Genomic DNA, 25,827 nt, shown 5'->3' with positions numbered 1-25,827 from the left:
TTTCAATTTCTTTTTCCTTGCAGGAGAGGGAAATGAGGAAATCAAAAAAGGGGAAAAGTTTTGTGAGATGGAGAAACAGGATCTGGACTCCTGGCTCAGAAGATCAAGCCTGCAGTTCACTACCATTCCCCACTCAAGCACTTCTCCCATAGAGGCAGACCTAAAATGCCAGTTTTTGTAATTTTTGAGAGAATTCTATTTGTTAAATTTCATGTGGAGAAATGAGAAGAAATTATCCCATTTATGGAAGGTTTGCCTAATTATAAGTTGGCCAGTAGTGTGTTTCTAGGTACAGAGAAAAGCTTGATTTGGAATTGCAAATAAAACTGATTTTTAAACACCTCAGCTGAGTTCAAAGATAGTTTTAAAAATTGCTTGTAGTAAATTAAGAGCTGAAATAATACTGAATTTTAAACCTTGCTTTCAAATTCACTCTTTTCAAACTTGGTAGAAGGATTTTTCAAATTAACTTCACTCTTGGTTAAGCTCTCAGTCACGGCTATTTTATTTCTGCATATGCATCCTTATAGAGAAGAATTAGGTAACATTTTCTTGGTCTGATAAAAGTGTTTATCAAATTATGCTTTTTAAAAAAACAATTATTTCACAAGCTTGTTTCACTTAACCATTTAGGGAGGGATTTTGCTGTTCTACTGGTAAGACCTAGACCAGGTTGACTGCCATATTCAGAAGACACTCTGAGAATGTTCTGTGCATTACAGATGTATTTTGTGCTTTTGTTGTTGTTGTTAGCAGTTCTCTTAGATACTTCTCAACATGGCTGCCAAAGTATTCAGCAGACAACATACCTTGAAAGACAGTGAACTTACTTCCAGAGCACTGTCTCCATAAAAAGGAATAAATGGATAATTTAACTCAAGCACAGAGGATTATATTTATGTTCATTTTCCATGAGAAAGCAGACCTAAAAAGACTTCTGATCCACTAGCCTATTTTCTTGCATAAGTGTATCTAAATCTTCCAACACAGATGAAATATGTGTATCCTATTTTAAGATACAGTAATGGTTTTCTTTTCTTTTTTTTTTTCCTTTTGAGTCTTGCTCTGTCACCTAGGCTGGAGAGCAGTGGCGCAATCTCTGCTCACTGCAACCTCCACCTCCTGGGTTCAAGCGATTCTCCTGCCGCTGCCTCCCAAGTAGCTGGGATTACAGGTGCCTGCCACCATGCCTGGCTAATATTTTTGTATTTTTAGTAGGGACAGGGTTTCACTATGTTAGCCAGGCTGGTTTCGAACTCCTGACCTCAAGTGATCCACCAGCCTCGGCCTCCCAAAGTGCTAGAATTACAGGCGTGAGCCACTGCGACTGACCATAGTTTTCAATTATAAGCAATTTTATGAGTTTAATTCTACAGACATTTACTGAGCTATTTCTCTATGTTCTCAGCTTTACAGCAATTCATAGTCTAATGAAGAAGTCATTGCTATTCTGATTCAAAGCAAAATAGAGGCATAATACTTATTATTTTGCCTAAAACCACTACGTATATTTGAATCAACTAAACCCTTTAAAATTTTATTTAACTGTTGACCGATTCTGAAAGAATAATATTGAGATAAGAGAAAAAGCTAAATCCACAGTTAAGAAATATAGTGTATAGAATATTGTAGCAGAGATAATTTTGCTAGGATTAGTATCATTGGTTATATTTACTTTCCATTTAGTTAACTCCATCTTACTGTTTTTATGTTTAGCAGCAGTGTGATCATCTTACTAATAAAATTGGAGCAACCACTAATATTACTGGGGGACACTTAATGGATCCATCTTGCATCTTTAAGGATATATTGAGTTAATAGAATGTATAATTTAAAATTTTTAATTTTTATGTAAACTTGAAAGAAAATACTAGCTTTAAAATATTAACACTGTGTTCCATATGTAAGAATTTTTTCTGACATTCCTTCATAAATATAATGGAAGCATTATTTTTAAAAATGAAATAAACTTTTGACAGTTTTATGTTTTTTAGTATAACAAAAAAATTACATCAGTCTAATTGCGAAGCAACTTTTGCTTTTCAGTTTTCATATATGACTTTTTGTTGTAACACTTCTGATGTATTTTCAGACTTCAAGTCTGAACTTGTTTTGATTTTAAACATGTATGGACTTGTTAACACTCAAGAAGTAAAGAATAAAGTTGCTAATATTTGCTTCCTCATAAGAGTAACCTAGTTTATGAAATTGAAGGGAAATTTTGAGCTAACATAAAATCACTTAAACCTGAATGAATATTAGATCAGTTCATAAAAATGAATCCCCCAGGTTGTGTTGAAAAAAAAATTTCCTTTAGGTCTTCACTGTGATGATTCAGTGGTTTTATGCTTACCTCCCATAGGAGGCCAGGGATGGAATCTTGTCTGCTGCTGCCTCCTTTTGGAGAAATGCGATCTTATAGAAGGAATGCTAGGGCCTGAGAGTCATAGCTCATGCCTGTAATCCCAACACTTTGGGAGGCCAAGGCAGGCAGATCACCTGAAGTCAGGAGTTCAAGACCAGCCTGGCCAACATGGTGAAACCCCGTCTCTACTAAAAATATGAAAATTAGCCAGGTGTAGTGGCGCATACCTGTAATCCCAGCTATTCGTGAGGCTGAGGCAGGAGAATGCTTGAACCCAGGAGGTGGAGGTTGCAGTGAGCCGAGATCACACCAGTGCACTAATCAGAAGGCCTTGTTTTTTTTTTTTTTTTCTAGCCCACTGTGATATTGGGCAAACCTCTTAAGTCTCCCAGGGCTTTAGTACAATTTTCTCAACTGTCAGATACCAGGGTCAGACTAAAGCCTAGTGGTTTCCATTGGAGCCGTAGAGATTCAGAGAGCCTTTGGGGCAGAGAAGGCTTTATCACATTGCCTATCCCGCTTAAACCTGAGGAGTTTATTGTTATCTGTCAGGGAATGAACATGATATAATCCATAAAGTTAATAACTAAAGGACTTGAATAACCATCATTTACTATGTTTTAAGACATAAATCCAAGAGGTTCACCAATTTGAAATGATTCTATTTACCAAACTGGACATTCTAAGATTATTACTGGCATCTTGTGAAGTTCCCCTGCTAATCTATATTATCCTCTGAATTTTTCCCTCCAAGACTAGTTATTAAAAATAAAGTTTAGGGCTGGGCACAGTGGCTCACACCTGTAATCCCAGCACTTTGGGAGGCTGAGGCGGGTGGATCACGAGGTCAGGAGATCGAGACCATCCTGGCTAACATGGTGAAACCACATCTCTACTAAAAATACAAAAAATTAGCCAGGCGTGGTGGTGGGCGCCTGTAGTCCCAGCTACTTGGGAGGCTAAGGCAGGAGAATGACGTGAACCCCGGAGGTGGAGCTTGCAGTGAGTGGAGATCCAGCTACTGCACTCAGCCTGGGCGACAGAGTGAGACTCCGTCTCAAAAAAATAATAATAATAAATAAATAAATAAAGTTTAAGCTTGATGTCTTTCTCATATTTCTATTTTATAGGTTTTTTTTAAATTCAGTTTTTTCTTGGAACGTATTCAGATTATTTCAGATTGTTTATACCTTCAAAATGTTATTAAGAAAATACCTTAAGCTAGTTGACGTCTTCGTCTTTTCTAGGTACTTTAATGTCTATTTTTTTAAATTAGCCATTTGGCTTAAAAAAACCAGAGGCCTTTTATAAGTCACTTTCACTCACCCTCTTTATTTTGTGCTTGAGATTTGCTCCCATCTAATACACCATACCTTCAGTCTTTTCCTCATGTTGATTCCTTCTCTATAGCCCAAAACATTAGACTATCTTCATACTGCCTTAAAAATTTAAGAAGTGTTGAATTTTCTCACCTTTGTTCCCTGCTCAAGGTAAATTTCAGCAAACTTTTTTTTATTTTTTTTTTGAGACAGAGTTTTGCTCTATCGCCTAGGCAGGAGTGCAGTGGTGCAATCTTGGCTCACTGCAACCTCCATCTCCTGGATTCTAGTGATTCTCTTGCCTCAGCCTCCTGAGTAGCTGGAACTACAGGCACGTGCCACCATGCCCGGCTAATTTTTGTATTTTTGTAATTTTTTTTTTTTTTTTGTATTTTTGTATTTTTTAGTAGAGATGGAGTTTCACCATATTGGCCAGGCTGGTCTTGAACTCCTGACCTCATGATCCACCTGCCTCGGCCTCCCAAAGTGCTGGTATTACAGGCATGAGCCACCGTGCCCAGCTGATTTGACAACTGGGAGGTCAGTGTTGTCCTCTGAGAGAGCAGCTTTGGTACTGCAGGAATAGAAATCAAGGCTGGTAAACACAGGAGTCTCCATAGCATCTTCCCCATCGTTGTGTTGTTTGTCTTTCTAGACAAATAACATTACTAAAGTGTCTTGAAGCGCCGTCTCTTTTTGTCTGCTGGAACATCTCTCTCCTGCCTCTCTCTGATATTTTTTAGGTTCTTTTGTTAGATTATGATATACAGAGGCTTCAACTTTGTCTTCCTTCTCTCACTAAATATTACTCCTAGGACAAATGTATCTACTTCCAAGGTTTCAATTCTCACCTTTCTACAAATGACTCCTAAGTCATTGCAGACCCAAAATTCCAACAGTTGACTCATCTTCACAAATCCCATTAACACTTCAGACTAATCATTTTTCATCCCTACTCTGTATACTTTTTCCTGATTTTTTAGTATTTTTCTTAATGATTTCTCTGTCACCTAAGAATCGTCTAAGCTGGAAGCCCAGAATCATCTTATGCATATCTTCTTTCCTTGTCTTCTTCTACATTGTCTTCTCCAACCTGTGCTTTCTCAATTTTTTCTCCTTTAACTTACCTCTGCATTGCTACAATTTGCCTCCTGATTCACATATTTGATATTATCTTCTTATTCGAAATATGATTTACTCTTTCCATTTGTTTATAGCAAAACCCCTAAGGTTCCTATAAAATTTAAGACCATTTACAACTTGAATCCAGCTTACTTTCCAGCTACCTTCTTTTAGCTCTCTCACCTACCTCACCACTATTTCTCCATGTCCCTTTGCCCTAAAAAGCCTAGAGTTCCCATCATATCACACTGTTCCCTTTGCCTCACATTTCTGTACCCATGAGAAAGAAAATGTTACTAGAATGCATTTAATTTCTCACATAAAGATGCTATAAATTCCAAGATTATCTTGCACTTCTAAATATTTTCAAGGCATTCAATTTTGAGCACATGGAGTAATATAAATAAGTACCAGTGTAGCTGATGTGTTTTTTACTTTGGGGAATAAAAATACAAAGTGAAAGTTGTATTTACTGTTACCTTAAGAATTAGATAAACCTATATATAATGGCAAACATTTAAAATCATGCCCTAAAATGCAGTTTTGGGCTCTACAGCCAGTGACTTACAAAGAGGACATGCTTGGTGAATATTGAATTGTGCTGAATTCAGGTCTTGCGTCTGAAGCTGTATCTGATGTCATTACTACATAGATTAAGAAAACTCAATATGGCACCAGCTACTTTAGCAAGACAAGTTCTAATAAGTAGCTCTTATTTTGAGTGAGTGTGTCAAACTGAATGCTTATTCCAAGCACTTGGTGCATGAAGATTTCCTCTGCTTTAATTGGTTAACTTTGTACAGTTACTGATAACAAATATGTACTACATGTAATAAAAGAATAGGTAATGCCTCTTCAGGAAACTTCACTGTTGAGTTGTAACATCTGCCACAAAGGAGTATTTAATGGCAGTGGTGAATAGCCTATGCCTTTATTGTAGCTTAGAGAAAATATTTGGAAAGCTTATCTTCTACCCATGCAAACTCATTTTTTTTAACATAAGAAATAAGAATAGTGTGGATAATATGGATAACAATGTCCAAAGTTAAATTAGACCTGCTCATCAGTCTAATCTTATCCCAGTATTCCTCTTAAAACAGTAGCAACCAACAGAATGATCTCAATTCCTTTTACTGTGTAGCCAAAGCAGATGATATTGCCCAGTGTTGGCTCAAAAGTTAGTCATCACCAGACAAATTCAAGCACTTATTTCTATCCTGTACTCCCAGTGTAGGCTCAAAAGTCAGTCTGCTCCCGACAAATTCAAGCACTTATTTCTATCCCTCTGTACACTTGAAATGGCCTACTCCACAATGCCTTTCTTTTCTTGTGATTGTTTATGTGTTTCCTCATTACATTGTAAAGTCGTCGAGGGTTGGAGCCAGATCTTGTCACCTATATGTCCCTATTACTTAGCAAACTCCACCTGGTGGGCATGTAGTAAATTTCTGTTGAAAGGTATCTTAGAAGTTTTTATCAAAGAAAAAAATACTGAATTACCCAAATGATCAATTTCTGCAAATTCCTATTAGCATAACATTTCTTATTCTTTTGCTTGGTTATTGAATAATATTATATCCTATATTTGCATATTTTATTTGTTTGGTTGCAATATTGTTTTAAAAGACCTTACAATTTCCATGATTTCCAGTTTAGCTTGATGTTGTTTTATAACTTTAAAAAATTATGATTATTATAATTAATTTATGCCTTTAAAACACTGTTATTCTAGTTACAGATGAATCCATTCCCTCTTATTCTGGAAGTGATATGCCAAGAAATGACATTAACATGTGGTCAAAAGTAACTGAGGAAGGAACAGAGCTGTCACAACGACTTGTGAGGAGTGGTTTTGCTGGAACTGAAATAGACCCTGAAAATGAAGAACTTATGCTGAACATTAGCTCTCGACTACAAGCAGCAGTTGAAAAACTCCTAGAAGCCATAAGTGAAACTAGCAGTCAGGTAACCTCCTTATATTGCTAATATGTACTGAGTTTGAAGTACAATATACTATCCCACTCTCTCGACTGAGCTAATTTTGATATTTTCATGGATAGCTGTTTGGCATTTTCAAAGCTTGAATGCATATGCATCTTAATTATCCCTTTGGTTGTATGAAAGTTGTATAGTATAAATGATTCTATACTGAATTCCTACATGATCCTGCTTTTGTTTTGTTTTGATTTTTGCTTATTTCGGGTATATTAGTATTTAATTTTTGTGATTTGTACTTTCATATATGAAAACAACTGTTAATACTTTTTGTTTCTTAACCGCTATTAAGTACTTTTGACCTGGATCTCAGCCAGTGTTAATGCTGTTGCTACTACTTGATACCATTGTAAATTATAAGCAGTTTAGTTAATGCAACATAGTATTTGTCTTTTGATAAGCAACGTGAAAAATGTTAAATAAATCAGAAGTGGTCAGTGGTTCCAATAGGCTACTTGTTCTTAACAGATTACTAGAGAGAAACTTCTCCAAAATTTGTTAATGCTGCCAACAGTCAAGCGTGTGGGCTCCTCCTGAAACATTGACTTCCCCAGGCCAAGACCACAGCTCATAGCAGCCGTCTGCTTATGTGACCAGGTAGTGAAGTACAGTAGGAGTCTGACCATGGCATTTTCCAGATTTTTCCCAATTTGTTGAATACTAAATCCACGCTGTGTTATTTAGCTTCTTCTGTATTGTGGTAATTTAAATATCACTGAATGGATCACAAAAGCTTTGTGTAGAGCAGTAACCCTATGGCAGAGACTTCTCAAAGTGCAGCCCCTAACCAGCAATATCAGCATCACCTGGTGATGTGTTCAATATATAAATTCTTAGGCCCCACCCCAGACCTACTGAAATTGAGGGCCCAGCAACCTGTGTTTTTAATAAGTCTTTTATATGATTCTGATTCACACTAAAGTTTGAGAACCACTAATCTGTGGATTATTAGTATAATGTTCACATTGTTCTCTGGCTTAATTTTGAAGCTCTCTACTAACATCTTTTATATAAAATGTTAAACTAGTTGTTGGCATTAGGTATAAAAAGTTATAAAAATGAAGTATTTCTTAAGTGAATAATATTTTTCAGCATTGGGAGTAGGCGTTTTTAAAAACTTTCTTTTAAATGAATTTCAGTTCAGTTTTTAATCTTCCATGGATAGATGTTTAAAGCTATTAATTTCTTCAGAATAGTCTCATTAATTAATAACTAAAATTATCTTGAACCTGATGAATATTTTTAACAGATTGACACAGAATAATGTGTAATATCTTTGTGAAATAACTTATATTCCACTTTCCTCTTCAACGTGTCATTATTCGGTTCTACTTTATAATAGTATACTTCCCTTTAACCTTCATTTTTTTCACTTACTATAACAAAATGTAAAACAGCTGGGAGGCATGCTGTAATATCTTTGCATTTTCAGTGAAAGAGAAATTCAGGAAAATAGCTTTGTACAGGATACTCTGAGACCAGAGAAGAGAGCAGCATCTGACATATTCGAGTATGGTGGGACAAAGTAAAGTTTACTATAGGACTTGATGCTTAAGATGCTTAAGATGAGTTATTCACTGGCAAAATTTTTGAATATCAGGGCTCTGGACAAGTATCTGCCTTATAGGCCGATTGGATGATTTCATAACCTGTATTATAGGAGTTGTTTACTTTAGATATTTGATTTGAGGGATAATTTGCCCAGTGGTATGTCCAAGTCCATATTATAATACATTTATTACAATGGTTTTACCTCTCTTTTGCTTGGACAGGCTACCATACAATCAGGCCTATATTCACTTTATTGTTAGATTCCTACTGGTTGGGATAGCTTTCATGATAGCATGAAAAAGAATGCTTAAGAGACTGTCATAAGGCCCTTAGAGAGGTAACCTCTTTAACACAATCCTTATTCAGTAGTCTCTTTGTGGTTCTGCAGAAATGTTATCTTTGAGAGTATGGTTTCACAGATTCTAGACTCCTGGATCAGGTAGAAATCAAAACCATTCTCTTCTTTGGGAATAGTTTTTCAGCAATTAAAGTTTTCCAGAATCCAGAAATATTATTTAGAGCCATAGGAGGTTATTTACCAAGAGATTCCGCTAGGCCTTGGAATAAATTAATGAATATGTAATTTATTCCCATGGAATTATTTTCACTGTAAGAAATTTTTATGGGCTTCCTAATACTTGTTTTTAAGAATGACAACATCAAAGCTACATGCTTCTATATTTTCTCAAAAAAAGGAATCTGAGGATGAAGCAGTAGTATAAGTTAAGATTTTGTTTTGTCATTGTTGTGTTTGAAACATAACTGCAATCAAAATACTGAAACACATTTTGCCTTCAAGTATTGTCCCCAGTATGCTTAGCATTGGTCTAGGCTCCGTCAGGGTAATGTTTGCAGGTTATAGGCCCTCTATGAAATAACTTCAAGGAATAGATGAACAAATCAAAGTCCAAAAGAGAGCAACAAAAGTGTTTTACAGTTTGAAGAAATAATTTATGAAGAATGGTGGTTAAATGGTTTGACATTATTTGATTTAAGTAAAGCTATTTTGTTTAGGAAACAACTCTATGCTGCAAATTAATAGCCTTCAAATATACATTAAAATCTTGATTATCTGAAATCTGGCGATAATAAGCTAGTCTGAATAATTAAAAGTGTATTCTTCTAAGTCATTTTATTATAACTATTTTTGATTGCAAGAAGTTTTGTATGCTTTCTAAAATAGAGGGGGAAGCAAGATAGAATATAATTTGAATTATTCTAATTCAGTCACCTTTCTGAACATCAATTAATATATCATCAGTTAATATTACTGTTGTTACAAGGGCTGTATGCCACTATCCTGAATCATCTTTATTTAATACTGCTTTTTTGAGTCTTTTTTGCCCTAATTTTACTTTATTTTCTTTGTGTAAGCTTCTTACCTTGACCTGTGTTCCTAATATAACTACTTACTTACAGATTTTTGTTTAACATGGATGGAAGCAAGTTTTATATGCTTCCAAAAATGAGTGAAACAATAGGCAATAATTTCAATTATTTTAATTCATGGTCATCTTTCTGAACATGAATTAGTATAATACTCCATCAGTTAATATACTGTTATGAGGGCTGTTTGCCCTATTCTGAATCATCTTAATCTGTTACTTTTTTGAGTCCATTTTTCTCAGTAATTTTTCTCTTATCTTTGTAGTTAGTTCTTATCCTGACCTAAATGTTACTGTTTATAAACGGCTATTTCTTACTTACAGATTTTGTTTTTGCTTCAAATAAGAGAAATTGGATATCAGATTATCAAAAAAAAAACTGTAGTTTGCAGAGGGAGCAGGGAAAGAGTATTTTAAGAGGTATTTGATAGGCTAAGCATGGGTCCCCACAGTTCATAAAGCTGAGCATCTGGGATATTGACAACTTCTATCTGCCAAAGCCCCACTAAAGTCACATTTAGCTGCAGCAGTGATAAGATTAGGCCTCTATCTTGTATAGGTGTTTATTAGGGTTTCTTATGCAACCCTCCAGTTGATCTGTGAACGTGCTTTGTTAAGACACCTTCACAGACTAACTGGAGGGTTGCATAAGAAACCCTAATGAACAAAAAATTTTTATTGCCTAGTCCAGACTTGTAAGAGGCAACTGCGCCTCCACAGCTACAAACCATCTCCCTGTAGATTCTGGCTTTCTGTAGAAAATGTCATTTTCTCTGCCCTAATTATTAGTCTGCCTACTGTGAAATGGTTTGAGTGCCGGTTTAAACTTTATAGTGTGAGTGGCTGTAGAATGGATTTGTGTTGGTATTACCTGCCTTCTTTAGCATGGATTTTTCCATTTAAATAAAGGCTTTGTGGATTTAGGATATTTAGTTACTGGAAAGAATAATACCAAAATGAGGGCTTTTTCCTTTCTTTAAAACAACTTTCATTATTGAAAATCTTTTAATATTAAAAAGTAAGTTGTTTATCTTCTAAAATTCTGAGTGGCTTATTTATTCACTATTGCCCAGGTTTCTGGAGCTACCCAGAAGGCTATTATATATAACTTGGGCTTTTAAAGTTTAGTCAGGGTTCATAAGATACCTTAAGTGGTATAGTTTTCAACTGTTACATACAGTGTAGCTTTAAAAAGAATTTTTTCCTTAACATGTACTCCATAAACAATATGAAAATAGATTATAATTGAAATGTCTATATTTAGTTTTAGTGGCTGCTTGAAAGATGAGTAATATTTCTAAGGAAATAGCAAAAGTAAGATTTAATTTTCCAGAAATAATTTTGATTATTTTATATACTTGAATAACTTATTACTAATATGGACTCAAACATAATTAATTTCACATTTTTAAATTAAAGCAATTTTTTAATGGAACGGAAAAACACCAGCTTATCTTACAAACATTATAAACTTGTCTAAATGCCCTTTTAAAGCCCTGACGTGGAACTTGGATCCTGTCTGGCAGGCTTTTTTGTGGGCGTATTAATTCACATTCCACCTGTCAGTGTACCTATAGGTAAAGACATTAAACCACACCCTCTGTTCTGACCTTTTCCTCAGGGGACACTGACTAGAATCCTTTGGCTCAGCATGAGAGGCTATTTGAATAGCTCAGTTCAGAAGAGCTTTTCCTTTTGAATAGAGTGAAGCAGCAAGAGCAAGAGAAATAATGTTGCAACTGCATTTCTCAAGACTGCTGCTATGGAGATTTCAAACTTGACCTTCCCTGCCAGGTTCTGCTTTGAAGGCTTACTTATTACTACAGACATCGCTGATATTAAAAGCAGTTTTATTGCTCGTCTAATTAAATGTTTATATTTTTATTCTTCTCTTCAAGGACTTAATTATGCTAGTTTAAAAGGTGTTTTTGTTTGTTTGCTTGCTTTTATTTTTGTTTTTTGATGTTTTTTGGTTTTTGTTTTGGTTCGGGTTTTTTTGAAGGGGGATCAAGATTGATAGAGACCTAAGTTTTTTTAGATTTGTAGTTTTTTTCCTGGACTTTCCCCCTCCTTTTATTGTGCAGTTGTATGAATTAATTTTATAACGTTTATTTGATAGTGCTAAAAAAGGAAATTTTTATACTGCTATGGTAGATCTTGATAAACTAAAAAGAACTTTTTAATGTGTTAGAAAACTGATAAAGCAAATTAGGAAGCTCGGCAGCTGTATCTTCTGGGATGGATTCTTATAGCACCTATTTGGCAACTGTCAAACTCAGTGGCTCGTGGTTAGAAGAGCAAGATGAAGACATTTATGAGGTTGAATCTCGCGTGCCTTTACCACATCCTTTTCCTCTTTGTGAACATTTGGATGAAAATAACTCAGTAATTGTTAATACGTCTATTTTCCATTTTATTCATAAAAGAAACGGGCATATATTAAAGCTTATTTCTAAAATTTCACTGCCTACCCCTCCTTATTCAGTAAGTATAAAAAATATTCATTTAGTTAAACACTATAATGAGAAATTAAATTTTGAGTGTCTGTATTAAGGCTAAATGGGATAGAACCTTGTTTGATGTGTTACTACTTATTCATCCTAGATGTATTTAAGGGCTAAATTTGGTCCGAGTTCCAACTTGGCTATGTTTTCAATTACAGAAAGCAGAATGAGATAATATTACATTTCTCCAATGCCAGGCAGGTTGTTTAAAAAGATCCCGCTTTTCCTTAAGATTCTTGCTTTTGTATGTTTATGATGCCAATCCTGAATAAGAATGGAATAATTATTATATTTGAGAGACTAGGTATTATAATACTTATAAGACAGCTAAGTGAATTGTCATTGAGCAATTAGGAAATGTTTACAATCATATGATATATTGGCTGTTCCAGTCCAGGAAAAAAGGAAGCTTGGGTTCTAATTTTAATATTCTTAACAACCTAAGAAACTTACTTTTTGTTTTTAATATGCCTCATAATCTTGTGGAACAAGACCCTTTTCTGCTTTTTATATGAAATATACTTTATAAACATTGTTAAGGATAAGTGTTTAGCATAAAGAGGCTTAAATATTTAGTATTTCAGGTTCACTACAAGTTATTCAGTATAACTAAAAGTTATTCAGCACTTTTTATGACTTTCATAGCTTTATCCTGTACTAGCTAATATTTAACAAGCCAGATGATTTTCAGAATAGTTTTGTTACCTCTTCTGCAACTTTTATATTAAAGTGACAGAATATTAACTGATATTTTACATGTACTTTTAATGTAATAAGTTTCTTACTTTGGAAATAATAAATATGAAATCTCATATACTTCATATTGTTATAGATATTAGGAATAAACATACTCTGAATGGAAGAGGATTCTTTAAATATTAAGTATTTAATGAACATTTATTTGAAGAGTGTCACTTATCTCCCGATGAAGTGTGGATCTCATCTGCTATAATAAATTTTTTTTTGCTAGATTTGCTGTATTTGATTGTTCCAACTTTTTCATTTTATTTTATAAAACAAGTTTTTCTCTTGTGGTTTTATGATAAATATTTAAATGAATTATAAGGCTGATTAAATCTGGTCAGGAAGTAGAACATAGAAGCAAAGACTTATTTAATTTACTTACCTAAAGCAAGCATTTATTTTGTTGTAAATCCTTTGTTGTATCCTTATAGTAAATTTGAAAAAGACAAAAAAAAGCATATCCTTTTTAGTTATATGTATTTACTAGATAGTCATTATGTAATGAACAGAAAAAAAATCACAAACGTGTGTAAAAGCAATTGATGTTTTTAAAATATGGATTGTGACCGTAAATTCCCATTTAGTTGTATATAAATTAGTTCATACTTTATTGTTATGTTTCTTAATAATAAAAATTAATGATATTAGTTATCCAGACTTTAAAGGAAAAACTCTTGCCAGTTAAAAGTAAAAATATTCCTTTTGAGATAACAACATATTATCATGGGTGTTTTAGGAAATAATTTATAATTTAAAATGTACGATTAATTTTCTATTATGAGTCTTATACGTGTATTCATATGAATTTCAAATAAGTTATAAGTGATATTTGAAATATCCTATGAAAACAAGAATAATCGCATACTGGATATTTTGGAAATTGATTTAGAGTAGCCATCAAAAGCTATAGTTACTCTAAAATGCATTTGCTATGACAAATACCGCTCAGATGTGAAAAGCGGAAGTCTTTAACAATAAAGTATTCTTTAATATTATCATGATTTTGTAATACATTTTCAATATGTGACTATAAATTAGAAACCACTACATTTGATCATATTTTAAGCTTAAAATGTACTGATATCTTTTTAATGCACAAAGTACTTTATATATAACTTTACAAATTCTTATGACTTTACTGTGAGCCTGTTATTAACATATGTGATAATTTTTTCTTAAAATTTTTGGACTAAATACTAGAAACATTTGAGTTCAATTTTTTCCCATGTAATTGTTTCAGTAATAACAGATAAGCAGGTACTGATAGTCAAAAGCTCAGAAAACTAAGGCAGAGACAGTACTTTTCTGCAATTTCACACAGCTCATTTAGTAGCAGTGATCAAGAGAGCTTTGGCCTTAAGCCTCCTATCATCTTAAAAAATTGTTTAAGAATGTAGTCAGTATGTGCTATTGGTAGTATTTTAAGGAATCTGTGTTTATGGTTAATGTCTCTGTATTCTACGGTTTTGAAAATAAGCTGAATATTCATAGAAGCTTTAGGTGTTTCACAGATGGACAGAAATATAAAGCTTTTAGTGTTAAGTACATGGATTATAAATATAATTTCATTTTGTTGTGCTACTATCATTTTGTTAATTGATGCCATTGTATTAATCATGTGTTATTGATCCCCCACAGTATACAGCAGATACTGTAGGAGTCACAATCCATAAATACTAAATGTAAAAGAAGTTTATCATAGACCGTATAGTTACCTAAAATTCTTCGGCAAATACAATAAATGCCTGTGCTTCGTTAACTTTATATCTTCTTTTATATGATAAACTATACAGCCATTGATTTAAAGTGGTTTATATCCAAAAGAAGCATATTTTTTGTACAATAAAGCTAGAATACGTCACTTTACGAAAAGTTGTGCACAGCCAATATACGTCTCCTCTGATTTCTCCTACCTGCTAATCTTAGCATGCACTGGCAATATCTAAATGACTACAATTCAGTAGTATATCTTTATTTTAAAATCTTCCTTTTTTCCAGCTTTAATGGGGAATGAAACTAGTATTTCCACACTTTGTTTTCTTTTATGCATTGTTTCCCTCTGTTTAGCTTGAACATGCGAAAGTTACACAGACAGAGTTGATGCGTGAGTCATTTAGACAGAAACAAGAAGCAACAGAGTCCCTTAAGTGCCAAGAGGAACTTCGAGAGCGCCTTCATGAGGAGTCCAGGGCCAGAGAACAGCTAGCTGTGGAGCTCAGTAAGGCTGAGGGTGAGCAATTTGCCATTGACAACTAAGGGTAGAGAAATTTCAGTCTTAAAATAGAGATTTTTGATGCACAGCCGGGTTTGGAAGCCATCAATCCAATTTAGAATGACCATTAAAAAGTACTTGTGGTTTATCTTCAGAGTTCCTCCAAGCAATTTTTAGAACTATATATATATATATATATATATATATATATATAAAATAAAAAGAATTTATCGAGTTACAGAAAATATTAATAATTTCAGAAAATACCAAAAAGGATGGTGGTGACTCGTTACCATAATCACACCATCTTAAGACAACCCTTGTAATTTAAAGATGAGGAAACTGAAGCTAAAAGATGTTATTAAATTGTTAAAGGGCACCAATACCATTAAATAGTGATTCCAGGCTTTGAATCCCTAAAGCCCTATGCTCTTTTTAATTCTCCTCTGCTGTTATGGGTGTTGGCCTTCTAAAATTACTTAAAATACCAACCTTCTAATTTTCAAAATGTGATTCAGTTCACAAGTATCTAATTTGTATTAAGCTTTTCAGAAACTTACTGTTTATATCTGTTTAATAAAGTGACTTACACCTATATAATGTGGTACTTTGGTATAGCAAAGTATTAGAAAATTCAGAGAAATTTCATGTTTATGCACAATGGCAAACAAGGAAATGTCTGCATTGACCATACCCTATTAAAGGTTGATAGTTGCTGTGACGAGCAGCAAATTCATTCAAGACTTTTAATAGGTTGGAATGATGGAAAGTTTTGCTAACAGTATAGTATACCTTTTGTTGTTTATATTAAAACCTAGTGGTTGAATTTGAAATGAATAATAGTTCTATTAATTTTGTATTATAGGTGTCATTGATGGCTATGCAGATGAAAAAACTCTTTTTGAAAGGCAAATTCAGGAAAAAACTGATATAATAGATCGTCTTGAGCAGGAGTTGTTATGTGCAAGTAACAGATTACAAGAATTGGAGGCAGAGCAACAGCAGATCCAAGAAGAAAGAGAACTACTGTCCAGACAAAAGGAAGCTATGAAAGCAGAGGCAGGCCCAGTTGAACAACGTATGTATTTTCAGAATTTGTATGAAACAGTCCTCTGATTTTATTTGTATTCTTCAAAGGCTTAAGGAGGCTTTTTTCCTCTTTCAGTGCCGTTATTCATATATTTTATAGAGAGATTTGAAAAATTATAAGAAAATCTACCTTATAGATCAATGTCTTATTAGCTAATCATGTGGAATCAGGTTTTTTTTTTTCTTTTTCCTTAGGCAGATGTTAACAGGAAAAGATAGTTCTTCATTTATCCTCAAACTTCTGCTTCAAGAGAAAGCTGCAAATAATGAGGCAGGATATTTTAAAAATTGTGTAAGGTTTAGTTCTAATAGCAGAGAGGCAGCAAAAATGTATACTTGGATTAAATATCTAAAAGCACTGATCTGGCACTAGTAATGAGCAGGTGGAGGGGTTTTTTGAGTTGCAAGCAGAGTAGATTTAAAAAGGTCAGTGGCTGGTAGGCTGACATCTAGTTTAATGTAGTAGGAATTCAAATAATACTTAAATGTTTAAGTAACCTTTCATTTTTCATTAAATAAGAAATTAAGTAATATTTTAAAGTGAAAGTTTGTTTAACAGTAAATGTCAGTCTTTGTAACGATGGAACTTTAAATCCTGTTTATCATGTCCTCTCACTTTTGTATTACACATGCAGTTGGATTTTTAAATGTGCAGTTTCACTGATTTATCAGTTTAGAAATACAGCATACATTTTTGTAATATAGTTAAGTTTCTTCCAGCTGCTCAAATTAATTAAACAGATTTAGTTTGAGATTTTTAATGTGGCAAGTATATGTCATGTATGCAAAATATTCAAGAAATACTGGAACTTCTCAAAATGTTACCAGTGATAATCAGTGTCTTCAACTCTTGCTTTTGATACATGTGTGTGCATGTGCATTATCCCATTTTAGGAAGTAGAAGACATATAAATTATACTTTCGTTGTGTCTTTTTTTTCTGTTTTTCTTTATTTTCCTAGGACTAGTAGATGCTGCAGTCGATGCAGCACCAGGAGCAGGTGTGTGTATACCATTGCATGCCCAATGTTTGGGTGGTAGACTTTAAACTCCAAAATGTGGGTGACCTCTGGATTTTCAGCCAACTAACATCTCTAGTTTTGCAGTGTTGCTGTTGTTCCATACTTACAGTTTTTCTCTTTAACAACAACAAATAAACTTTTCTTACAATAAAAGTACAAATTTTCATTTGAAATAAACATCTGAGATTCATACTGACCATCATCTTATGATGTCTATTTTTGCATAGAGCTTAAAACCATTTTGATTTTTGTTTGTTTGTTTGTTTGTTTGTTTTTTGAGATGGAGTCTTGCTCAGTCACCCGGGCTAGAGTGCAGTGGTGTGATCTCGGCTCACTGCAACCTCCGCCTCCTGGGTTCAAGCGATTCTTCCACCTCAGCCTCCTGAGTAACTGAGACTACAGGCGAGAGCCACCATGCCTGGCTAATTTTTTGTACTTTTAGTAGAGATGGGGTTTCACCATGTTGGCCAGGCTGGTCTCAATCTCCTGGCCTCAGGTGATCCACCCACCTCTGCCTCCCAGAGTGCTGGGATTACAGGCATAAGCCACCATACCCAGCCATTTTAAGTTTTTTAAGAAACCATTTAACAAATATATTAAATTCTTTCAATCTATGAGTTTTTAAAATGCTCCTTCTAAATCAGGAGGTATGTAAGATGATGGTAGCAAAAGGATCAGTGAAATTTAATAAGAGGCTCTCTGGTTGATTTATTTTTATATTAACATCTAATGTTGTTTTAAAAGGAAAGCTGTTTTCTAGAGATTCCTAGTCCTGAGTACAATGTTGGCATACTAGTTAGTTTAAAGACCCTAGGGATATGTTCTTTCCATTTTCTTCATTAGAAGATTGTTTTATTTTTACTATATACACTTTGTTATATTAATAATAGTAATAGCTAACACATAGTGCTTACCATACCTCAGACACTCTTCTTTACATATATTAACTCATTTAATGCCAAAATAACTCTAAGAGATCAGTAATAATATTATTCTCAGTTTACATATAAGGAAACTAAAGGACATCATCATAATTGTCACATGGGAGATAAGTTGCTGAGCTAGGTTGAGCCTACGGTCTGTTCTTAAGCACTACACCACACTGCCTCTCATACATGTCAGTTTTCCCTTGATTCATACATGTGACCATGCAAAAGCAACTCAGGAATATGGATCTAATAAGGAGTAAGACTAACAGGAAATTTCAATTATAGCTGTATTGATATTTCTGTGACTCTTAGACTTGCCTTGGTTAAAGATTTACAGTGTTTGGTCTTCATGTTTATTGTGTATGCAAATAAAATTGACTTTATGGGTTTGGAATGAATTGCTTTTTGCCTGAGGTGAAGAAAATGGTGAGTTCTTTTCTGTGCTTGAATTTAATTGGACTTTGTTCTTTGCCCAATAGTAAAAATAGATTTTTTTTTGGTCATTTGCTATGTTGTTTTCACAAAAATATTATTTTTAGTGACAGGGCATATTTTTTGTTAATAATTCTGTATAATTTTATTAATAATTGCTTGTTTACTTATATAGAAATATTTTAATATAATTTTGATATTTTCATAAGAGAATATTTACTTTCATGTGTATTTAAAATAATTCTCAGCCTTTTATTTCATGAACGTAAAATTTGGACATAGTTATCAGGGATTTCATTATCATAACATCATTAATTGTGATTTAATTCAGTATATTTTGTATTAATAAACAGAATTACTACAGGAGACAGAAAAATTAATGAAGGAAAAACTAGAAGTACAATGTCAAGCTGAAAAAGTACGTGATGACCTTCAAAAACAAGTGAAAGCTCTAGAAGTAGATGTGGAAGAACAAGTCAGTAGGTTTATAGAGCTGGAGCAAGAAAAAAATGCTGAACTAATGGATTTAAGACAGCAAAACCAAGCATTGGAAAAGCAGTTAGAAAAAATGAGAAAATTTTTAGATGTAAGTATTCTCAAGTTGAATATTGATTTTTCTCAGTGGGATGTTCTTTGCTAGTATACTAGGCTATGAATTTTAAATTATGAAAAGACTGTTGAATTAGTTTTTCAGTGTTTTATTAGGTGTCGATTCTACTAATCGATCAAAAAGTACTATTCCAATTTAAGATTCCAATAATTTTTATTGTGCAGCACTCAGAATTAAAATCAGTACATTTTATTATGTATTGAATTATACATAATAAAAATTATGAATAAGCCCCACTAGTTTACCTTTCCAAATTCAGATCAGAAGCTTATTCTAGTTTTTTATTTAACCACAGACTAAGATAGGCAAAGAGATAATGGGCCACCACTGCTTCACCTGTAAAAGATACACATAGAACAGTGTGGCCGTTGGAAATGGGCCTGGAACAGTGGTCATGCTGCCATTACTCTCTTCCAAAAAGATGTTAAATCTCTAATGTCACATTTTTTTTCCTTTGAGATTTCACTTAAGCCTGATATTCTCTTCATAGATGAGAGAATCAGATTCTTACTCATTTTATAACTTTAGACATAAAACCTAGATTAGGATTCAAGAAATTGATTTACCAAACAATTTGTTTTATGTATTTTGTTTAATGGCTAAACTAATGTGGAATTCCTCCTTTGTTCCAGAAAAGTAAATTCATTTTAAGGTAAATATTTTTTCATCCTATATTTAATATTACTTGAATAAAAAAAGAAATGTACTTCAAATAATATTTTAATATTAATACTTGAATTTTTGTTGAGGAGGCCAAATAGGCTATATGGCGTATAAAAAATAAGATGTTATCTTTTAAAACATTTGTGGTTTGGGATGTTCCATGATCATCAGTCCTTTGTCTTCAAACAAAACTAACATATCTCTAAAGGAGAAGTAAGAAATAATAGCTTCACTAAATACTGTTTCTTCAGCTACTATCATTATTATCATTAAACTTTAGGAGCAAGCCATTGACAGAGAACATGAGAGAGATGTATTCCAACAGGAAATACAGAAGCTAGAACAGCAACTTAAGGTTGTTCCTCGATTCCAGCCTATCAGTGAACATCAAACTAGAGAGGTAAGAACTTCACTGATATTGCCCAACTTACAGTAATTTGTATCAAGTGTAAATAAGATGCATATCATTTAAAACTTAAAAATGGATTCTTTCCTTTGTATGTAAATCTTCAAAATCAGAAAACTTAATATTACTTAAGCATGAGAAGGTAATTAACCCTAAAAATTGTTGGTATTGAAATTTGGAATCATTTCCATCTGCATATGTCTTCTAGTATTTCCCAATGAAATAAACTCTGTTTATTTCTTTATTCCCATTCCTAACAAAAGTGATCAAGAGAGTTGTCTGTGTTCACTCTTTATTTTCCCATCCTATTCTCTTATTAGTCTACTCCAGTGAAGTATCCAACCCTTGTTTCTCAGTAGGGTTATACCTTCTACTCCATTTAAATTGTTCTTGTGAAGGTGACCCAGAGCCTCATGGCTATGGCTAATATCCAACTCTGTCTCCATCCTACTCAACCATTCAGAGGCATTTATTGCAGCCTTCTCCCAGAAATACTTCCTTCTCTTGTTTCTGTGACACACCTACTCCACTGGTCTCTCTCCTCTAGTCTTTGTTTCTCCTTTTCCTACCCAGCATAAATGATGGAGTGCCCCAAAACTTACTCTTGGGCCCCTTTTTATTTCCTATTTATAGCCTCTTCCCAGGCAGTCATATATAAATGACTCCACATTTGTATTTCCATCTGTGACGTTTCTGTTAAGTTCCAGAATTGGATATCCAGTGCCCACTCTGTCTCCGCTTAGATGTCTCAAAATTAACATGTCCAAAAGAGAGGTCTTGATTCCTGATTAGCCACTACCAGAGAAAGACAAGCGTAAAACATTTTCCTTCTTCATCTCAGTAAATTCTGTACCTTCTAACCTGCCCCATTGCTGAGAACTAGAATCAGCCTTGATTCTCCTGTTTTTCTCAACCCCTACTTCCAGCCCACTGATGGGTCAGACTGCACTACATCTTTCTGTTCTTTGCACTTTTGTTCATCTTCCTAAATCCCGGTTGTCACTTGTTTGCCTGGATCACTGTGGTAGCCTCTTAACCAGTCTCCCTGCTTCTCCTTTTTTCACCCCAACTGCCCATTTTCCTCATAGAAACATAGTCAAAACTCCACATTTACCAAATGAATGCTACATAAATGAGAGACGATTCACTGTATGAATACCTAAAGATGGCTTGTCATGGTGGTAAAGACATTGTGCTTAGGGTAAGGCAATCCCAGTTTGTATCATGGCTCTGCCGTTTACTAGGTAATGACAATAACTAAATCAGTTAACCTCTCAAATCTCTGTTAATACATTTCTAAAATAGAAATTGTAATAGCACCCACATCATAGGAGTGTTGACCTGGCACATAGTGAACACTTTAACTAGTATTATTTCTGAAACAATTTTTATTTCGAATGTAATTTCTAAACAGTTTAGTGGATTTCATTTCTCTTAAAGCCAAAGAAGTGCAGAGTGCCAATAAACTCCTTATAATAAAATGTTGTATACTAGAGTAGTACAAAAGTGTATCAGTCTCCAGGGCCGGGCGTGGTGGCTCAAGCCTGTAATCCCAGCACTTTGGGAGGCCGAGGTGGGCAGATCACGAGGTCGGGCAGATCATGAGGTCAGGCGATCGAGACCATCCCGGCTAACACGGTGAAACCCCATCTCTACTAAAAATACAAAAAAAAAAAATTAGCCAGGCGTGGTGGTGGGCACCTGTAGTCCCAGCTACTCGGGAGGCTGAGACAGGAGAACTGCATGAACTCGGGAGGCAGAGCTTGCAAGGAGCTGAGATCGCGCCACTGCACTCCAGCCTGGGCGACAGAGCAAGACTCTGTCTCAAAAAAAAAAAAAAAAGAAAAAAGTTATCCACAGTTTCTAGTTATTGCCCCATTTCTGACAAACATATTTTTGGCTTTTAAAAAGTAGTCATTTGTTGTACTTCAAAGAATATTTAAGCTCTAGAACCTAGGCTGTCATTTCCTATTATGTAGTTTTCTTTTATTTGAAAAGGTTGGCCTGCCTCGCTCATGAAACTTTAAGAAACTAACAAAGATGTGCATGTTTGATTTTTTTTTCTAACTGTTGCACCATTTTATTGTACCTACATTGTTGCCTTTTTTCTTAACCTTACTCCAAATCTTAGTCAACTTATTATTATTAAAGTTTCTCCTCAGCAGCTTTTTTTTCCCTTTTTTTTTCTTTTTCTCTTTAAAACTGACTGCACGTATCAGTGGCTTTATTGCTATCATCCTTGAACCTGAAATTATAGTTAAGCTTGCATTCTTTTAATGTTCTGAGAAATAACTGTCATTTTTTAGATAATTTCCTCAGAATATTTCACTGAAAAGGTAGAATTACTTTATTTCTTACCATCACATGTCGCTTTTTTTAAAGTAAGCTTTCCTTCCTCACTTTCCATACAGTATTACTAATCCTTCCTGTCACAGAACCATTCACTTGAAGGGATCTCCATATCATTCCTAGGGAATAGGTCTTGGCACACACATCATTATTTTGGTTAAAGGAGAAACCAAGACTAGAGACATTTAGGGAAACATTCAAGGTGCACAGATCCCTCTCACACCCCTTCACCCTTATCTCTTTCCTGGGCTGATGGAATGTATAGGTTGAAAAAGTTTTCCCAATGACTGTTTTCAAAATATAGTCCATAAAAGATTTATTTAGGTCATTTTATCTCATACAAGAGTAAATCAGTACCTGCAAATTTGTCATCTTTATTAGGATTTAGTGTACTTGTGCCGCAGTGCTCTTAAAGCTAGGTGGCTACGGTATAATACGCCTTATCCTCATTCTCAATCCCCTAACCAAACACATAGCCTACCCCTTTCTCATACTATCTCTGTGAGGTATAATCATAACAAGCTCCATCTGCTTACGACAAACTGACCTAAAATCACTTATCGCATACTCCTCAGTCAGCCACATAGCACTTGTTGTAGCAGCTATCCTCATTCAAACACCCTGAAGCTTCACCGGCGCAACCACCCTCATGATTGCCCACGGGCTCACATCCTCCTTACTATTCTGCCTAGCAAACTCAAACTACATTAGATAATTCAGCCTTATGAAAAATGCATTTTTTCCCCTCTTCCTAGGTGAAGAAAGTCTTAGCCTTAAGAGAAAGATTTTTTAAAGGATTACGTGAAAGCAATATTATTTGTGGTCTACTAGTGTTGCTTAATTTTTTCAACTTGTAAAATGTCACCTTTGTTGGAGACAACAGTTGCTATCTTTATACAAAGTTAAATTAGTATAACATTTAAAAATACTTTTTAGAAAAAAATTTTTGAAATGAAGATATGTTTTATATGCATTGAGTATTCTTTAAAATGCTTGAGAGAAGTGTTTCAGATTTCAGATATTTTGAATTTTGTAATATTTGCATTATACTTACCTATTCAGCATCCTAATTTGAAATGTGAAATGCTCCAATGAGCATTTCCTTTGAGCATGATGTCAGTGCTCAAAAAGTTTCAGATTTTGACCTGGGCTTGTTGGTGTGTATCTGTAGTCCCAGCTACTCAGGAGGCTGATGCAGGAGAATTGCTTGAGCCCAGGAGTTTGAGGCTGTAGTGCATGACGATCGTGCCTGTAAATAGCCACTGCATTCCAACCTGGGTAACATAATGAGACTCCATTTCTTAAACAGACAAACAAAAAAGTTTCAGATTTTGGAGCATTTTGGATTGTAGATATCCAAAATGAGGGATAACTCAACCTATACTAACTAGCTTGCTGAAATTTTTTTAAATTAAATTTTTTGCCTCTTATATTTCAGGTTGAACAGTTAGCAAATCATCTGAAAGAAAAAACAGACAAATGCAGTGAGCTTTTGCTCTCTAAAGAGCAGCTTCAAAGGGATATACAAGAAAGGAATGAAGAAATAGAGAAACTGGAGTTCAGAGTAAGAGAACTGGAGCAGGCGCTACTTGTGAGTGCAGATACTTTTCAAAAGGTGTGGCATTTTATTTGGGCTAACTTTATTAAGTGTTTTAATGAAGAATACTCTTAAATTGTCAACTTCTTGTAGGTATTATTACATAATATGTTTATGTCTCTGTTGACATCGTAACCATTTCTGTTTGTTCTTATTTCCAAATGTTGCTTGCATGTCTTAGTCCTGAGAAGGGAAGAGTTTTTTGTTGTTGTTGTTTTGTTTTGTTTTGTTTTGTTTTTTGGAGACGTAGTTTCACTCTTCTTGCCCAGGCTGGAGTGCAATGGTGCGACCTCGGCTTACCACAACCTCCACCTCCCGAGTTCAAGCGATTCTTCTGCCTCAGCCTCTGAAGGAGCTGGGATTACAGGCATGAGCCACCACACCCAGCTGATTTTTGTATTTTTAGTAGAGACAGGGTTTCTCCATGTTGATCAGGCTGGTCTCAAACTCCCAGCCTCAGGTGATCCACCTACCTCAGCCTCCCAAAGTGCTGGAATTACAGGCGTGAGCCATCGTGCCCGGCCAACTTTTTTATTATTCACTAATTAGAAGTAGACTTGCTACTTCTAATTGGAGAAACAGGATTGCTGCTTCTCAGAAAAAAAAAAAAAAAGCAAACAAAAACAAAAAAAAATGGATAATCAGGATTTAATTTATCAAATTTTGAGAAAATTTTTATATATTTGAAGGTGGAGGACCGAAAACACTTTGGAGCTGTAGAAGCTAAACCAGAATTGTCCCTAGAAGTACAATTGCAGGCTGAACGAGATGCCATAGACAGAAAGGAAAAAGAGGTAAGGAGTTTATTTTTAAATGACACAGTGTGGTTTGAATTATTTTAAATCAGTTACCTTGAAAATATTATTTGAACTGAATGGAGTTTATGATCTAAAACCAAAGTTGAGGCTGTTTCTCAGCTCAATGCCAAAATTGACCTTGGAGGCAGTAAACATATGAGTAATTAAGCTGACGGGAAAGAAGAGTGCTCCAGATAGAGAGAATAGCCAGTGTAAAGGCCTTGAAGCAGGACAAAGTTTGGAGGAACAGGAAGAAGGCCAATTTAGCAGGAGTGTAGAGGGTGGAGAGATATAGTAGTGTTAGGACAAAAGGCAATATCCCTTTTCTCCTAACCGTAGAATACATATTGAATTATTGCTGCTTTGCTGTGTGGTTTTTTATTATTATTGTTATTATTATATTGCCCTGGGAGATTATAGTCCTATTTTACAATATAGAGAATATGTTCTTAAAACAAAAGTTTAATAGTAAATTGCTTTAATAATAAAGCAATTAAGCAATTATATAAAGTTCTCCTTTGTTTCTCTGCCCCTTCTTCCAAAAAACTAAAAATCTGCTTTCAGAACAATGGTAACCTCAACTTCCTAATTTATAACTTATTTAAGCCTTTGTCTACTAATAGTTTTTTTAAAACGTATCCTACTCTACATTGTCTAGCTATATCTTATCATTTAAAATGTTTAAAAATTTTTTAATTACATTTTTGTCTCTAATAGTCTCAGAAGACTTACTATAT

General features: G+C 34.3%; 1 protein-coding gene across 8 annotated transcripts in view; it reads left to right on the top strand.

Moving 5' to 3' along the window:
* The window catches only part of AKAP9 (A-kinase anchoring protein 9), a 166,820-nt gene that overhangs the window by 103,651 nt on the left and 37,342 nt on the right, over positions 1–25,827 (top strand). For 5 of the 8 annotated variants that reach the window (XM_054493903.2, XM_063667568.1, XM_054493901.2 and 2 more), the window contains 7 exons: positions 6,539–6,771; positions 15,053–15,215; positions 16,063–16,275; positions 19,022–19,254; positions 20,222–20,341; positions 24,135–24,311; positions 24,983–25,087. In XM_054493903.2, coding sequence (XP_054349878.1) covers positions 6,539–6,771; positions 15,053–15,215; positions 16,063–16,275; positions 19,022–19,254; positions 20,222–20,341; positions 24,135–24,311; positions 24,983–25,087 — 1,244 coding nt within the window. Of the gene's footprint in view, positions 1–6,538; positions 6,772–11,895; positions 12,222–15,052; positions 15,216–16,062; positions 16,276–19,021; positions 19,255–20,221; positions 20,342–24,134; positions 24,312–24,982; positions 25,088–25,827 lie in introns of those variants that run through there. The other 3 variants (XM_063667569.1, XM_054493902.2, XM_054493905.2) reach the window with 2 other exon arrangements.

The sequence above is a fragment of the Pongo pygmaeus genome, chromosome 6 (genome assembly GCF_028885625.2).
Source record: "Pongo pygmaeus isolate AG05252 chromosome 6, NHGRI_mPonPyg2-v2.0_pri, whole genome shotgun sequence".
Classification (NCBI taxonomy): Eukaryota; Metazoa; Chordata; class Mammalia; order Primates; family Hominidae; genus Pongo; species Pongo pygmaeus.
This window is presented reverse-complemented; position numbering and strand designations above follow the sequence as displayed.